General features: G+C 20.4%; 3 protein-coding genes across 3 annotated transcripts; 2 read left to right on the plus strand and 1 right to left on the minus strand.

Moving 5' to 3' along the window:
- Nucleotides 1-1,549: 1,549 nt before the first annotated feature.
- Nucleotides 1,550-7,606, plus strand: PY17X_0909500 (conserved Plasmodium protein, unknown function; the record flags this gene model as incomplete). Its single annotated transcript, XM_022955929.1, has 6 exons — nucleotides 1,550-2,059; nucleotides 2,160-2,360; nucleotides 2,496-3,168; nucleotides 3,269-5,857; nucleotides 5,982-7,302; nucleotides 7,582-7,606. 6 exons carry the CDS (start codon nucleotides 1,550-1,552, stop codon nucleotides 7,604-7,606), a joined length of 5,319 nt encoding a protein of 1,772 aa, XP_022812142.1.
- Nucleotides 7,607-8,119: 513 nt separating this feature from the next.
- PY17X_0909600 (uncharacterized protein) lies at nucleotides 8,120-10,285 on the minus strand (the record flags this gene model as incomplete). Its single annotated transcript, XM_720909.2, has 1 exon — nucleotides 8,120-10,285. The coding sequence occupies one exon, from the start codon at nucleotides 10,283-10,285 to the stop codon at nucleotides 8,120-8,122; it is 2,166 nt and encodes a 721-aa protein (XP_726002.2).
- Nucleotides 10,286-12,611: 2,326 nt separating this feature from the next.
- On the plus strand, nucleotides 12,612-18,608 carry PY17X_0909700 (erythrocyte membrane protein; the record flags this gene model as incomplete). The annotated part of the gene is made up of 1 exon (XM_718719.2): nucleotides 12,612-18,608. One exon carries the CDS (start codon nucleotides 12,612-12,614, stop codon nucleotides 18,606-18,608), a length of 5,997 nt encoding a protein of 1,998 aa, XP_723812.2.
- Nucleotides 18,609-19,397: the final 789 nt, after the last annotated feature.

The following is a 19,397-nucleotide window of genomic DNA, read 5'->3' on the forward strand; positions in this document are numbered from 1 at the left end:
AAATAATTATTCTTATATTCATTCCTTTTTTTTTATAATTTTATGTATCATAAGATTTTACACAACGAAAAAAAATAATATCACTATATTGTGTATTTCAGGAACACTGGATACAAAATTATTTTAATTTTTATTTTCAAAAAACAAATATATATATTTTTTAAATAATTAATTTTACAATTTTATTATTTTTATTTTGCTTTTTGTTCATATTTATAATATATTATATCATTATTATCCCCATTTTTTATTAACATGTCAAATAAAATAAAAATCAATTTAGCTTTACGAAAAGGAAAACTTTTTGTGATTAAGTCTAAATTTGAATTTTAAAACAAATTTATCATCATTGTCTTCAAATTGATATAAACATACTTTCATTTTATGTTACAATTCAGTGTAATATTTTTTCGTTTTTTGTGTTTTCCGTTGTATTCCCTAAATTAATATAACCATTGATATTTTTACAATTTTTATGAGCCTTATTAAAATGTGTTACTGATTCAAGATCATATCTTTTATGTTCATTTTTACATTTCTTATTTTATTGTATATATATAGATTGTGTTATTGTCGTTATATATCCCTATTTTATCAAAATTTTGATTGCCATTGTGTTATGCATAATTGTTTATCCATTTTGATTAAATTTGAAATTCAGTGTTTTATATTTATTGCCATATATTATACTCCATTTTCGATTTATTAAAAAATGCACTATATTTATAACCGACGTTATCATTTATTAATTTTTTTTACAGATTTAACAAAATTTCAAATATATTATATACATTCATTATTTTTGTAAAAGCCATTTTGTAAAAGCCACTTTGCAAATGTCACTTGCCAATGCCACTTTGAAATGTTATATAATTTTTCTTTCATTTTAAGACATACTATAATTCCTTTACATTTTTAAAATCAAATTATTTATGTTCAATATGAATTATGTTTTATTTGGTCTAAATATGTAAAATTTTCCATTTTTTTTTTTCCACTTTATTTATATATTTCTCTTTTTGCACACAATATTTTCAATAAACTTAACAAAAATTTATGCATGTATAGAAAATAACAAGTAAATATATGAAATGTGTAACTCTCTACTTTTTTATTTTTATCATTATTATTTAATTTTATTACACATACCAAAATGAAATATTTCATAATTCTTCATTTAATTAATTCTTTTTTTTTAAATCTCTAAAATGAAAAATATTCCGATCCAATAAATATAAGTAGTAGCTCCAAAAGTAACCAAAACATATATAATGACAAAATTTTATGTATACCAGCCCCCCCAAAAAAAAAGAAAAAATCAAGGAAAAAAAATTAATAAAAAAAAAAAAAAATGATATACTAAGATTAATATAAGTATACACAAATATACACTTATATTAAGTATAATTATAAAGATAATTTTATAATTAATTAGAATATAGAAGATGTATATTTTGATTATTTATTTTTATATATATTCATAATATGTAGAAGAAAAAAAATAAAAATGAAGATAAATCCTTTAATATGAATGTGTAATTTATAACTAATGATTAAAAAAATATTAAAAAACATAAATATTTCAAACGAAGAAAAAGATGATAATTTTAGTCACAGTCAAAATATTATAAATTTGATAGAAGAAATAATTAAAAATGAAAATGATTATTGGAAATATGTAAACATACTTGATGAGTTAGCAACGTTGTGTTATGAGGATCCAATAGATTTTCGAAAGTCATTTTTTTCAAAAAATGAGCAAAAAGACGAACAAAAAAATGAAAAAAAAAATGAAAAAAAAAAGGAGAATAAAGCAAAGGAGAACAAATTGACTATTGATAAAATTATAGATCGAATATTAATTGTTTTAGAAAAATATGAAGATTCTAGAAATACATTTATATATGCAATTTCAAAGCTAATATTTATTAATGATTATAATTTTAACATAAAAATATTAACCATATTATGTAATTTAGCTATAAATGATGAATATAAAATCGCTATTTGTTCTGCTTTAGAGGAAATAGTCACATCGGTTATCCTCAATTCTTCGGAGGTAACACACATTTATATATGTTACACATTTTTCAAAATATATAATAATTTATATTGTCTTTGTTTTATTTCATTCGATTTTTTCTATCTTCCTTTTTTAGAAGCAAACCATAGATAATATATTTGTTGGATTGAATTCATTACCCCAGGACAAAATCATAGCAAACAGTTTCAAAAAATGTATCTATAAAATTATAAGAATATTAAAAAGTTCATTTAATGAACATATTTTGAAGCTTTTATCAATTTGCACTTTAGATAAGGAAATATGCTTAATATCCTATGATGAAGGATTATTAAAAGTTAAATTTTTTTTTTTTTTTTTTTTTTTTTTTTTTTTTTTCACCCAATTATTTTTAACTTTTTTAAATGATCATATATATATAATTGTAATTGCATTGCTCCATACAAATTTATGCATTTTTTTTTTCTTACAGATTCTTATCAAAGAAATGAAAAAATATAGCGATGATGATTTTGATGATGTTCCAAATTACCTCAAAGATGTCTATCTGACTGTGTGTAATTTATGCGGAAATTATTTTAAACATTGTGAAATGATTATAAATGAAAAATTACATATAACTTTATATTTTAAAAAAATTAAAGAAATAATAAATATAGGTGAAGCAAATATTTCTCAGAATAAATCTATATATTCTAATTTAATAATTTTAACATTAAATAATATTTCTAATTTTAGTAAAGATACGTTAGTCGAACTTTGTAACACTATGCATATTATTGATTTATTTTTGATTGCAATTAAAATGGATATAAATAACCCTTATTATTTAAGTGGGAGTTTAGGAGGATTATTATTAATTTTAAAAAATAAAGAAACATATAATAATAATATTGAATATATATTACAGAATACAAACAATTTAAAAATATTAATGCCATTATTATTTGGAAATAAATATAATAATATATTTAATTATTTTAAAGATTCTGATGATAATGTAGAGAATTATTTATTTGAGATTGTCAAATCAATTTTAGACATCATTTCTTTTTTTTTTCAGAAAGAATTAGATAAATATTCTATAAAAGTAAAAAAAGAACTCAGAAATAGTAACATAAATCAATATTTATTTGCATGTTTAGGTAAGTTCATTTTGTTATTATATAATTTTCTACACTGTACATAATTAATTTTGCTTACACATTTGTTAAATCTTTGTATTATATTATTTTTCCTTTTTAGAAAAAAAAAATGAAAACATAATAATTCGTATGTTAAAATTTATTTATCAGTTATCTTTTGAAGATTACAAATTTGTAGAGATATATAAAATATTTTATATTTTAAATGAAAAAAATATTACTATAAATAATAAATGGAGAGAAATATATTACTATTGTATAAAAATATATATAAAAATAATCATAAATGAAAAAATTAAAACTATTTTAGATGATTATAATTTTAAAGAAATAATTATTAACATATTTCGAATCGTAAATGAATTTTTATTACATGATTTGATATTACAAAGAAAAGCAAATTTTTCACTTCTCAAAAATAATGACAACTCTGATATGGAAATGTTTATTGGAGTTAGTAAATGTATATTAAATCAAAATGAAAATTTTGATAATATTTATGAAATAGACATCATAGATTTAAACAAAGCAACAGTGGAATTGTTATGTATATGCTCAAAAATTATTGAGTTACGAAATTTTATTCGAAATCCATCAATATCTTATTATTTTAATAATATTGTAATAAATGAAGATAGTTTATATAGTGAAGAAAATATAAATTATGATATTTTAATTGAAAGAACTTGGGCTTGTAATATTGAAAATATATTTAAAATATTAATGAAAAATAATGTATCAAAAAATAAAAAAATTTATTTTCGTCTTTTAATTAATATGGGTGATATATTTAGTGGATATTTTTACCAATTCAAAACTTATAATAATATGAATATATTTGATTTATGTAATCTTGAAGATAAACATTGGAATAAAAAAAATATATTAAAATATTTTTTATTAATGAGTGATATAGATCGAAAAGATTGTAAAGAACAATTGTCTATTTTTTTAAATCAATATATAGGAAATTTATTTTCCTTATTAACTATGTTTATTGAAGATGATATTTTTTTAGATTTAAAAAAAGAACAAAAAGAACAATATTTTCCTGGAGTGTTAAAATACTATAAATTAGAATATGAAAAGAAAATATATCATTTAAAATTAAAAGAAAAAAAAATTAAAAATATCATTACAAATTTTAAACATGAGGAAAAAGATAATAATCCACACTACACACATTTGGTTCTACAATTACAAAATATTCATAAAAAAAAAAAAAAACTTTTTTTACAATTATCAAAAAATAATTTTACTAAAACATTTGATATTTCATTAGTTGACAACGAAATTGAATCGAATTTGGATAATATGTTTGAAATATCTAAACCTAAAAAAAAAAAAATTAAAAGCCCCAAAAAAGAGCAATATATGAATTTTGCTAATGAAATAAAAGAGGAAAATTCAAATGACAACAATTTGGGTAAAGATGATAAAAATGAAGTTATTGATGATGATAAAAGTAAAATGATTGAAAACAATGTATCCAAAAAAATGTCTAGCAATGTAAAAAACGACGTTTCTCATAATATGGACAGTAAATATATTAATGGCGAAAATTCGTTTATTATTAATGGCGAAAATTCGTTTATTATTAATGGCGAAAATTCGTTTATTAGTAATGGCGAAAATTCGTTTATTATTGATGAAGAAAATATAGATACAGATTGTAAATCATCATCTGAATCATCCATATCGTCCGATCCTAACGTAACCGTACTAGATAAAATATCATCTGAATTATTAAATTTTAATAAAGAAGTAATATATAAACCGAAAATAAAAACTTTTAATATTCTTTTATTTAACAAAAGAGGATTATTTGTTAATAGTAGCAAAGGTGAAATTAATGAATCGTATATTTTAGATTGTTCATTCAGAATATTTTATAGTATTATCATTAATAATATAGACACTGAATTTTATACAAAATTAGAAGAATTTTTATTAAAAAACAATGTTTTAAAAGCTTTTATAAATCTTTTAAATAAATGCTCTTTTTACGATTGTAATGTTTATGCACATTTTTTTCGTTTATACAATGAAATATTAAAAAAAAATGTAAGAGCAATTGAATCAATGGACATGTTAATTTTTTATAATATATTTTGTTATTATTTAAAATTAATATCTAAAGAATTTATTAAAAAACTTCGAAATAATGAATATAATATATCAGATCAATATCAATATTTTTTTTCAGAATTATGTCAGTTATTTTATTATTTTACACAAAAAATTATATATATACAATTTTCACAATATAATGAAATACAAAAATGGTGTGTTGATTGTTCTTTATATAATTTTTTTTATAAAAATAACATTTTATTATTACTTTATTTATTTATATATATTAATAATATACATCATGGATCAGAATATAAATCATATATATATCACAAAAAAAATTTCAATTATATACACACTATTTTTTTCTACACCTTACATACTATTTCATATTTAATGTGCTTTTCACCAAATCTTAAGTATTTTATTTTATATTTTATAAATTATAAAAAATTTATTCACAAAATATTATTTAGGAAATCTCTTATTCATTCGATATTTTTTTATCACAAACTTATATATTTACGAGTACTTTTACAAAATTATTTATCCCAAAAAAATAAACGCCCCACACAGATATACCACATATCTCCGGTTATATATATCAGGAACAACGGTAAGGCCGAAACCGTACTTAAAGCTTTCACTTCATATTTATTTGGCCCTATTATACATATTATTTGTTTGTCTTGTTCAACTGGTTCGTATTCTCCTCTTTTTTTTACTCAATTTTTTTGCAGCTATAGAATGGTATTTTTTGGCTATCGGATTTGATAAATATTATTTAGTCTTTATCCCAGATAATTTTGAAAGTAATATAACCGATTTTAAGGTTACAAAATTAGTTATTTATTCAGAAAAAAAATATAAAGATATAACACGAATATGTATTAGTAAAATAAATGACAATTTTTTTGTTTTGGGTAATATATGTTTTGATAAAAATATACCATATGAATCATATGATATATTTATTAGTATAAATAAATATTATCGAGATGAAATTATATTATATTCTCAATTTTTATCGGGTTCTAACTATGAAACAAGAGTAGATATAATTCAAGATACTATAATTATAAATAATTTAAAAAATTATATGAACGTTCATAATATTATTATAACATCCTTTGCCTATAAAGAAATAAAAGAAGATGAAATTTATGAACAAAATAAGAAAAACAAAATAAAAAAAAGACAAGACAATTTAAATAACTCTACAAATATCTATGAATATGAAACATCAGAAGAATATGATACTAATTATGATAATACAAATGATTCAAATTATTCTCAAGTAACAAATTTTTCAAATAAATTAAAAGAATCTGATAATTCTGATACACAATCTAATAATGAAGAAGAATGTAATATATTTAGAACAAATATATCAATAAATAAAAAAAAAAAAAAAATATTATTATTTTTTGTCTTAACAAAAAATCATTTATATGTATTCAAATTAAATTTTAAAAATTGGATATTTTTAAGTCCATTTATTGATGAAGAAAAAAATGATATAAAACTTTATGTTGAATCAATTAAAGATAGTGATGAAGAACAACAAAAAAATAATATTTTTATAAATGAAAAAATATTCCTAAACAATTTTATAGGAATGACAGCTAATATTATTAATGATGAAAATACAATATTTGCTAGAAAATATGCAATTACAAATACAGCCAAAAATATATATTCACATTCTAACTCAGATTATACAAATGACCAAATATTATCAACAAATGTTACGACATCTATAACTACAACAGATAATAAAAGTGTAAGTCTAGACCAAACAAACAATTCGGATACTTACAATAATAAAAGATATATGTTTGCAAATCAGTTTTTTTTAAATATAAAACATAAATATAATAATGAATATTTAAGTATGATCAAATTTATTAACAAATGTGAGTCTATTATTTCTCTTATTTATAAAATCGAGCATAAAAAATCGACGGAAAAAAAAATTAAAATAATAATGTTTGATGATTATACTCGAGAACTATGGAAAAGGTCTTTGGCCTATTCTTTAAACATCCAGATGGCCTCATCGTAAGCAATACAAGCATATAAAAAATATAAAAATATAAAAAATATAAAAATATAAAAAATATAAAAATATAAAAAATATAAAAATATAAAAAAAAAATTAATTCATCTCTACACACGATATTGTACATTGGAACTGTTTGCGGTTTTATCCCCCTTTTTTTCAACCTATTTACTATTTTCTTGTCTTTCCATATTTTTTACATTTCTATAGATATACATATAAAATAGTATATTGTTAAAAATTAATAATTTCTTTAATTTTATTTTATATTTTTATAGGGAATGGCGTAGAACGTGGAAATAGTGCTCATCAAAATTTAGCATGTATGACATAATCCGTACCGGTCCTTACTAATTTTTTTATAACTTTATTATTTTTTTATAACTTTATTATTTTTTTATAACTTTATTATTTTTTAATTTTTAATTTTTTAATTTTTTAATTTTTTAATTTTTCATTTCCAATTAGCGAGTCATATTGCTGAATATGACACATTAATAAATTGCTTCCGAAAAAAATTAAAAAATATTAAGAATAAATGTGCATGTGTGATATATCACATTTTGTATATGAATAATAAATTGGCTGAATTTGCATAAAAGCAACTTAAAAAAAATTAAAAATATAAGATATGAAAAAGTAAAAAAGCATAGGGTAATATATTACACAAAGCTTAACTTGAAATAAAAACAAAAAAACAAATAGGAAAATCATATAATATAGTGTTTAAAAACAAATAAAAATAATTCGAATAAGAGATCGTTAAAAACAATTAATGTATACACATATCCCCATAGGTATATTATTTATCCACATTTAATTCTTTAAATTATCCATAGAATTTCTTAACTTAATTAAACAGTCATTATTATCATTAATTAGAGAAGCCAATTCTAAAATCTGAGAATTAATTAAAATTAATTCTTGACCAAACATCCTCATTACTTTATCTGACATCTTAGATGCTTCTTCAATATTTTTATTGTCTAAATTTTTTAATGTTTCCTTTGATGGGTTTATAAATAACGATTTGATTATTTCATTATTTAATGCCTTTTTATGTTCATTATTAATACTTGGCATTTTTAAAATAAAATTTAATGGAACAAAATTAGATAATTCATTTGATAATAATGTATGAGCTTTATTTGTTATGTTTTTTATATTTATTTCGATTTTTTTTTGAGGATTTTTTTGTAAAGCTATTAATTGATCACATATAAATTTACTATATATATTTCTTTCATTCCATATTGATATACATCGATAAAATTTATTTATCATTTCAATATTTTTCACTTCTTCTGTTAATATATGTCTTAATATTGGTATAACAAAAATTTCTAGTCCTTTATTAGCTATATAAATATATTTATCAAAATTATTTCGATAATTATTTCGTAATTCTTGAATTAAATGATTATAAACATAAAATATTGCAATTTTTGAATTTAATAATATTGTATTATCAAGAAAAACCTCATTCATAACTTTAAATAATTTATCAGGAGGATCAGAAAAATGTTTTATATAACAACATACCCTTTCGATATCAACTTGTAATGTATTTAATACTTTTAATGATTCTTTAATTTGAGTTTCTGGAAATATATTATCATTAAAATTTATTTTTCCATCAAAATATGTTTTATCATTATTATTTTCATATTTATCTCGATTATAAAAATTGTTATGTTCTGTTAATTTCTCACCCATATTGCTACTACTATCACTGTGATCATTATCATAAAATGGTGAATCTTGAAAAAACTCATGCCCATTTGAACCATATTTATTATGTATTCCTATCGAAATATTTCTATCCATATTTTTATGTTCTATTTGTTGATTATATCCTGATATGTAATTACCTACAAGCCCATCATTTATTCGATTATTAACTGTTGTGTTTCCATGATTAAAATGGTTATTTTTTTCGAAATTATTTTTTTCGAAATTACTTTTTTCGAAATTACTTTTTATATATTTGCCATTTTCATACCCTTCCATATTATTATCATGATTATTTGGGGAAAAATTTGAGTTTCTATTTTCTATATCACTATTATTATCACTAATACTGCTATTGCTATCCTTAATACTGCCCGAGGTTTTAAATGGAATTGTTCTTAAAATAGATAATGTATTTAAGACACTATTGTTAGAACTTTTATTTTGCGATTCCAGATTTAAAGATGTTCCACCAGTTTTATCATCATTTTTGCTAACATCATTTTTACTTTTTATTATGGAAGAATTATAAAATTCATTATATTCTGTGTTATTATTTATTGCACTATTATTGTTTATGTTATTCAATATATGATCATCATATGTGTCGTTATTTTTATCATTTTCATTTGCATTCGATGCATTAAATAATAAATTATGAAGATCTCTATGTAAATTACTTAACTCTATATTTATATTTTCTTGTTTTGTTTTATTTATATTAATATTACTAGGATTGTCATGATAATTGTCATGATAATTGTCATGATAATTTTCGTGATAATTTTCATCATATTTATTTTTGTTATCAAAATTATTTGAATTATAATTATTGTTATTATATAATTTTTGTTTGAATTGTTTTTCTGATCTTATATATTTTTTATGAGGGTGAGAATAATTTTTTCCTTTATTATTTTTGTCATTTATTATTCCCTTTTTATAAGAGGAACGATTATAATCATTATTTTTATTATTTCGTCTATCTATTGTTTTATTATTTATTTCATTATTATTGTTTTTTTTTCCATTTTGAGAAAAGTACATACTATTCCCTTTTTGTGAATCAAATTTATTGCTATATCTATTATTTACATGTGGCCTATTATTATGATATCCTAATTTATTATATCCTCCATTTTCTTCATTATTACAATATCGTTTGCTACTACCTCTATTATAACTTTTCAAATTGTGTTCATTTTTTTTACCATCTTTATCATTGTTCCCAAATGGTTTCTCATATTTCATTTTATATTCTTTTCTCCCTACACCTTTATATATATTTATACATATAAGCACAAAAGCCCCAAAATAAAAAGGCGTTTATTAGCCCAATCTATTTATAATATATATATATACATATATCTATGTATATATCTATATAATTTATACTTCGAAAACTTGTGTGTGATTTTTTTTTTTTTTTTTTTTTTAATTCGCTTATAATTGAATATTATATACGCTATTTATTTCTCTTTTGTTTCGTTTTTTTATTTATTTTATTTTTTATAAACAATTTATTTGAAATAATATCATTTTATGTATTTTTATAAGTAAATATATTTACTACATTTAAAATATTTTCATACTAGTGAAAATAGTTATCAAATTTATTCACCACAAAAATAAGAAAATATATTTATTTTTTTTTATGCATATATTATATACGCTATTTTAAAATTAAACCATTATTAATAAGAATATTGGCATTCATTTCTATGTTTTTTTAAAACTTTCATAAAATGGATTAACACCATTATTATAACCAAATTTACCCTTTTTTTTTTTTTTCTTTTTTTTCTTTTTTTTTGGGGGAAAGTGCAAATATTTATTAATCCCAAACTTAATTATATATTATTTCCTTTTAGCGTCTTGAGTACACTATAATACCATTTGTAGTGATATATACCTATTGATATAAATCGAACCTATATTTATAAGAAAATTCCAATATATATATATTTTTTTATATTTATTGTGATTGTACTTGAGAATACAAATAAATATAATTTTTTTATTATATATTTTTTTGTATATAACATGCAAAAATTAAAAAAAAAAAATAGTCAAAAATATTAATAGAAACGACGAATAAAATTTGCCAAAAAAAAACGCCTCAACGCATATATATTTATCTATAAAACGTATTATAATATATTTTTTAACAATAGTTAAAATAATAATTTTTTTTTTCATTACTTTATTATATTAAATCTCTATTTTTACATATAAAAGGATATTAAGATGAGATACTATAAATGTTTATGTGATTTTAATATATATAATATTTTTTTTTAATAATTTTTTTTTTTTAATAGAGATTGTATATATTTCAAATAATATATATTTTTTATGTTTTTTAATAATAATCATTGCACGAATTATGTTCATTACAACATATGTTTATAGAATTTAGCAAATTTTAAGAACAATATGCCTAGTTGTACATATTTATATATAATAACAACTTTGTATATAAAACCATAATATACATATAAAATCATTATATTTATATTTATATGGATATAATGAACATGATTGCAATATATATATATATTTATATATATTTTTTTTTTTTTTACTTTTTGTTTTAATATATTAACTAAAATATAATAACTTTTATATTATTAGTTTTTGGAAACCGTATAAAAAAAGTTATTATATATTTTGATACTTTTAATTTGAATACTTTGTATTATGAGCTTTTGTATTGTAGTTACTAAATATAAAACTTATGTAGACGCTATTTTATATATATATATATACATTTTTTATTTAGTTTTTACCCCCTTATTAACGAAAAATTTTGTTTTGTTTTGAATATATGATTTGATTGTACATTATATACGTGCAAAAAAAATAGCTTTATCCAAGATGGTCTTTTTTTTTTTTTTTTCACCACTTTAGAAATATTAAGAATTAATAAAACGTACATCTGTTTTTATTTATTAATTTTTGATATACATATCCAGCATGTTATCAAATGGTAAGAGATAGGAAAGACCTTTGTGTTATTTTATGTTCATACATTTCAACATTATGTATATATAAATATGCTATTAAAATACCTCAATTTACCAATATATTTTTTTACTGCAGTTTAAAGGCAGACTTTCCATATAACAAGTCTGCATAGAAGTTACATATATATAATATTTTTTTCACCTATTTATAAATAAATATGAAGAAATATCTTCCCCCATCATCTTATATATATATATGTATTTTATATGCATATTTATATAGCAGAATCTATGTTTAGTATATTATCTTTTCATGGTTGATTTATGAATTTTTTTAAATGAAATTTTTTGATACTTTTTCATTTTCCATCCGTATGTGATAATTTGAAAATGATCTATAAAAATGAATTTGTTTTATTCATATGTAAATATATATACATATGTGCAATTATATACGTATAAAAATGTACAAAATATGTAGTTAACATATTTGTATGGGTATATACGAATTTAGTTATATAAATATATTGACACATATGTATGTATATATATTTATCTTTCCTTGCTTATGCATTTTATAAGCATATAAAAGTACCGCTTTTTTGGGAAAGATGGAAGATTGCTATAATGTTATTAATACGCCATTTGAAGTGGCTTCAAAAAAACGAAAAAAAGGCTCAAGAAAAATACGAAGAAAAAGTAGAATAAAACTAATGCTTGATGATGATTATAGTTCAGATTTTAGTGTTACAATAATTGGTGAACCAGATCATACCGAAGTTTTTGAGGTTGAAAAAATTATTATGGCAAGATATAAATTAGATTCGAAAAAAAAAAAAAAAAAAAGTGATAATTTAGATAATTTTGAATTTTTAATAAAATGGAAAAATTATGATAGTGATGATAATACATGGGAGCCTTTTGAAAATTTAAGTGTAAATTTAAAAGGAGAAGCAAGAAGAGCTGCTTTAAAATTAACTGAAGAATTAAAAACATTAAAAATAGATAATTCAATAAATAGTAATGATCAAAATATAGAAAATGAGGTCAATCAAATACCTAACAAATTAATAAATAATATATCATATGGTATGCATATTAATAGTAACATGACTAGATTAGAACAATCTGTTGATTCTAATTTAACTCCTGATACTAATTCAGAAACAATATATAACAGTAATTTATATAATCGATTTAATATAAATGTTAATAAACAAAAAAAAAATGAAAGCAATGATGATAGTAGTGTATGTTATAATAATATTTATAACATAAATAAATTCACAACAGATGAAAATGATGATATATCACAAAAAAGTGATAGTAATACTTATGATAAAAAACGAAGACATTTAAAAAGCATAATCTCTGTATCTAACAAATTAAATAAAAACAAAATTCCAAACTTTGAAAATAAAAATAATGTATTAAATTCTTTAGATAATAATTATTATATTAGAAAAAATCGAAAATCAGAAAATATAAACATTTGTAATAACACTAATGAAGAAGATGATACAATCAAGCGTCATTATTCGCTAGATGATTATTATATACATAGTAATAATAATAAAAATGATTTTTTTGATGATTATAAAAATTATAAAACGAAAAATAAAAAGATCTTACACCATGATCGTTATTTGAAAAATAACTATCCAAGTGAAGATGAAAATTATAATCAAAATTCTTTAAATTTTTCCGATTATACTTATAAAGAAAAATATTTCAATGTTCCCTCAAAAAATAATGTTACTTGGGAAATAAAAGAAAATAATAAAATGAAAGATCCCAACTCACTATCTACTAGAAAGAAGCATAAAAGGAGTGCCAATAAAATTGCTACTAATATTGTGGACAATTCTAGTGACCCTCAAAAAAAAAAAGTATATAATGTAAATAGTAATATAAATAATAATGTGAGTAGCAATGTGAGTAGCAATGTGAGCAGTAATATGAGCAGCAATGTTAGTAGCAATGTTAGTAGCAATGTTAGTATTAATAGTTTCATCGAAAATAATCATGATTCCGGTATGTGCAATAGCAATATTCGAAAAACAATCGGTACTGGACGTCGAAGTAAAAATAAACAAAATAATGATATAAACATTAAGAAAAATATTCCAATAAATAATAATGATTCAAATTTATCTAAATGTAATCATAAAAACAAGTTAAACAATTTAAATAAAACAGATATAAAAAATAATAACGAAAAATTTATCCATGAAAATGTATTAGACAATAAAAAGTACAAATCTTCAAAATGTTTTGAATTGATTCGCATGAATAAAGATATGCTTAATAAGTTTGCTCATGAAGAAAAAATACCTGAATCATTATTAAAAAACATGGAACATATTTTTAATAAATTTATTGAATTAGATGAAGAAAATAAACAATGTAATAATTCTATTTCAACCGTAAATTCCTATAAAAATTCAGAATTATCTACTTCTGAAAAATATAGGAATAATATTAGAAATGTTGAAAAATTGTATATTAATAATTGTTATTCTAAAAAAAGTGATAATAATAAAACAAAAAATTCATATATTTATGCTAATAATAAATTAAATAAAGAAAACGAAAATATTTCAAAGGAAAAAAATGAATCATCATTACCCCATTTAAACACAGACACAGCTCAAAATAGTGACATTAATAGTGAGCATGCAGGAATTTATAAAAATAGCCAAAATATTTGTGATAAAAGAATTAATGATATTTCAACATATGAAGATAATACACATGAATTGAAACAAACTAATATTGGATTTACTTGTGAATTTAATAAAGAAATAAACAAGGTAAATAATATTAACAAACTTTCAACTGGTATAAATAATCATTATAATCTTAATCAGATACCTCTCAAAATACCAACTGAGATAAAACATGTTCATAGTGTAAATAGTGTACACAGCGTACATAGTGTACACAGTATACATAGTATACATAGTGTGAGAAATGGAAATTTTAAAGACGATAATTATAGCACATCTAACACAAATGTAACAGTTGCTAATTCAATTAGTAATATCAATAAATCGATCAATACTAGCAATAATAATAATAATAATAATAATATATTATATATGGAAGAAAAATACAATCATAGCAATTCATGCAATGAGAATACGAATTATATAAATGTAAACAATAATAAGAAAAAAAATTTAAATAAAAATAAATCAGTTTCCGAATCATCATCTTTTTCAAATAATTTAAAAAACAAATATATATTTAAAAATAATATAAAAAAAAATTCACCAAATTTTATTGACAAATATAATAATATATTAAAAAATATCCATAAGTTAAATAACAATAATGTAGATAAAGCAAGTGATGGTTTTAATTCATTATCATCTGTCAATGAAATGATTAATAAAAATATATATGACCATGATGAAAAAAATTCCTATATAAATAGAAATTTTAGTGTTGAAGATTATATGAATGGAAATCATATTGAAAATAGTAGAAATAGTAGAAATAATAATGATAACAACTTTCCTTTAAATTTAAATCATGGTAAATGTGAAAATGGTGCATATGAAAATATAAGCCCAGAAAATCGTTTCATACGAAATATTAGCAAATTAATAGATAGAAATAATGATAAATGTGATTATTATATTGATCTTTTAGAAAATGTTTTGTGTCTTTTAAAGGAAAAACGAATGAATATCCAATCGTATAATACTAATAACAGTACTCCAAATATTATGAACATTACTCCAAATTTTATGAACATCACTCCAAAATTCGATATAAATAAGCAACCTAACTATCCCAATTATAATAACTATAATGAAGATAGTAATTATATTAAAAATAATTGTTATGATTATTCTAATGAAAATAATCCTTTGAATCAAAAAATAAATCTAAGCAAAAATAAATCAGGGTTTGATTTCGAACAAAAACAAATTCCTAATAATTTTATCCATAAAAAAAATAATAATTTAACCGAATTCTACCAACATTCACAATTATATAATAATAAAAATAGTTATGAACATTTTAGTAATGAACAAAGTAATAGTAAAAAAAAAAATATACGAAAACCATCACAGAATAATAATTGCAATACTGATATTAGCAATGAATATATAAACAACTACAATCCAAAAGATCTCAAAAATAATAATAATAAACTAAATTACATAAAAAAAACTGACAATAACACAAATAATGATATATCTATGCCTAATATTATAAACAAAAAATATAGTGATAAAAAACGAAAAATAGAAATAAAAAATATATCTGCAATTATTTCAAAAATTTGCAAAAATAATAAAGAAATTATAGAAGAAAATGATGAACAAAATTGGAAAAATAATAAAAAAAATGTTAGAAAAATAAGAAAAAAATTAAATGTAGATAAAATGATAAATACAAATGATTCAAATAATGACCAAAATGTTAGTTCCCAAAATAATACTTTGGATAAAGAAAATTCTGAACAAGACGAAAAAAATAGATATACAATTTTGCATTCATTAGATATAAATATTATTAAAGAAAATTATATGAAAAAATATTCTGAATATGTTGAATCTATTAATAAGCTTGCTTTAAGTAATATAGATGCACTTATAAAAAATATAAATATAATAAATTTTTATAATAGAAAAACGGAAAATAATATTAATTTTATTAAAGGAAAATTACAAATCCATCTAATAGAATCATATACAAATATATTATTATATTTTGATATATTTAATGATTTTAAAAATTATAATTTTATTTATAAAAATTGTGAATTTCTTAATACTTTATTAGATCATTTTTGGGAAAATATATCAGAAAATAAAAATCATAATATTGATACTTCAACAAATGAACTATCAAAAAATATAATCTTATTCAGTGAAATATATAAATTAAATCAAAAACTAAATGAATTTTTTAAAGAGCAATTTTTACTCTTAAATTTGAAACCAAAACTTTTATATTTCCCATCACCGAATTATTTTATGTGTTTCTATGTTCACCTTAGCTCTAAAACCGATTATAATAATCCGTATGAAGATGAAGAAGATTGTGCTACTACTCGGGCCAGTAGTCATAGCAAACACACCAATCCAAGCAAAGAACGTGGCGAAAATTTGAATGATATCCGTGATAAAAATAAAAATAAGATCCCTGATGATTCTTGTAAAGATCTTATTGGAAACAAACACGGTATTACTCATACTCAAATTAATCCCTATTTTATAGATGGCTCCAATAAAAAAATTAAAAATGATAATATAAAATATAACAATGGTAATTATATTACCAGACAAAATGAAGAAGATAACAAATCTGAATATAATTCGATTATTACAAATGATTCATTTTCTGCTAATTGCAATGATGTGATTACAGACAATGAACTTGATAATACTTTAGATCATGTTGTTATATCCGAAAATTGTTGTAGCAATAGTAATAAAAAACCTAACAACGAATCAAAAAATATATATCATGGTAATTATACGATGGAAGTAACACATCATGTCGTAGCATGTGACGAAATGAAACAGACAAAATATAAGGATACAAAGTTTCAATCCAAATATCACGATTCACAATTTAACAAATTCGAATACAAAACTGATGCATGCAAAAATGATAACTTTAAAGCCCACAAAGGCTATTTAAAACACAATTTAAATAATAATAATAATAGAAAATCGATTTTTAATAGTTACATTTTATGTGGTAATGATTCTAATAAAAACAAGTTACCATTAAATGAAGACGTGAAAAGAGATGATTGCAAAATAATAGAAGAAAGTAATGATTCACTAAAAGCTGAAGATTTTATGCAAAATAGCAGAATTCATGAAAATAATTCAAATGCAAATAAACCAAATTGCATCCCAAATTCTCAGATAAAATTTTGCATAAATACAGATCATGGAAATAACAAATCTAATATTATTAATAATGAAAAAATAGATTCTGAAAAATCTGTCATTTTCAAAGACAGTCAAAACAACTTAAATGACAACATATTGCATTTAACTAATTCTGGAAAAGGCATTTCATATCATGATATATCTTTCATGAGTGCTAATGAACAAAGTGATCAGGATGAAAATAATAATGACGATAATGATACAGAAAATGCGGTAAGCCCTTTTGACGGAACAAAAATGAAACTATACGATAGTGTCCAGACATCCAATGATTTTCAAAATTCCCAAAAAGAAGAGGAAATTTATTTATGCAAGGGAAAAAATGAGTCGATATATGAAAATGATAATACAAATAATGTAAAAAATGAATATGAGAGTGTTGAAAATATGGATAATATTAATGCCAATTTTAATAAAAGCGATTTTACTGATAGTAATAATAATAATATGGATAAACCTTCTAATGTTAAACCAAACAATTCTAATAAAAATATTCGTATTAATCTTAATATTCAATCTTTATACGATGCGTATGTTAACCTAAATGATAGCTCCAAAAATAATAACAATTATTATGATGGTTATCTCCCACGTTCTAGTGCTTATAATAAATATACAGATGATAAAAAAAATGTAAACAATAACATATTGAAGGAGGATATAAAAAATGTTCTTTATAATTAGCATAATAATGTAAGGACAAATTATTAGCTATAATAAAATATAGTGCAAATGACATAAATATTTTGCATCATATAGAGAAATACAAATTTCAGGGTAATAAAACAAATTAATATTTTCAACTAAATAGAAAAACATGAAGAGTACAATTTTAATAGTAAATAAAAAATAAAGGAATGGAATAGCTATACCGAACGTTCTAATAATAAAATTATTTTATTTGTATTTTTTTTTTTTTTTTTTTTATGGCTATATAGCTTTTTAAAATAAAATTAGAAATATAAAATAAGCTAGCTTATTGGCTTTTAATTTCTATATTTTATTGCCGTTCATATTAAAAATGATTTTAATGTTATAAATGTATATTTTATATTCGAAAGTGTGCAATCCATTTTTTGATAAATTTTGTATACTCGAAAAAATTTATATATTTATATATTTTTTTCCTTTTATTCTTAATTAATCCAAATTTTGGATCATTAAAAAAATGATAAGTTACAAAATACCAAGTGTATAATATTATAATAACTGTATTTAAATATGTGTTTTTTTTTCCGTTATATTATTGACATTTATTTCTAAACATTTTAAGAATATATTTTTTCCAATCTGTTCCCTATACCACATTTTGAGCGTTGTTATAAATATTTATATATGTTTGTAGAAAACAGAAATATAAATAATCATATAACTTATCCATATTTATATACACTTTCACCAATTCATGTTGCTTGATGAAAGAAGAAGAAATAACATATGAATTTCCAATAAAATTAGTTTTATATGAATTAT

The sequence above is a fragment of the Plasmodium yoelii genome, assembly GCF_900002385.2.
Source record: "Plasmodium yoelii strain 17X genome assembly, chromosome: 9".
Classification (NCBI taxonomy): domain Eukaryota; phylum Apicomplexa; class Aconoidasida; order Haemosporida; family Plasmodiidae; genus Plasmodium; species Plasmodium yoelii.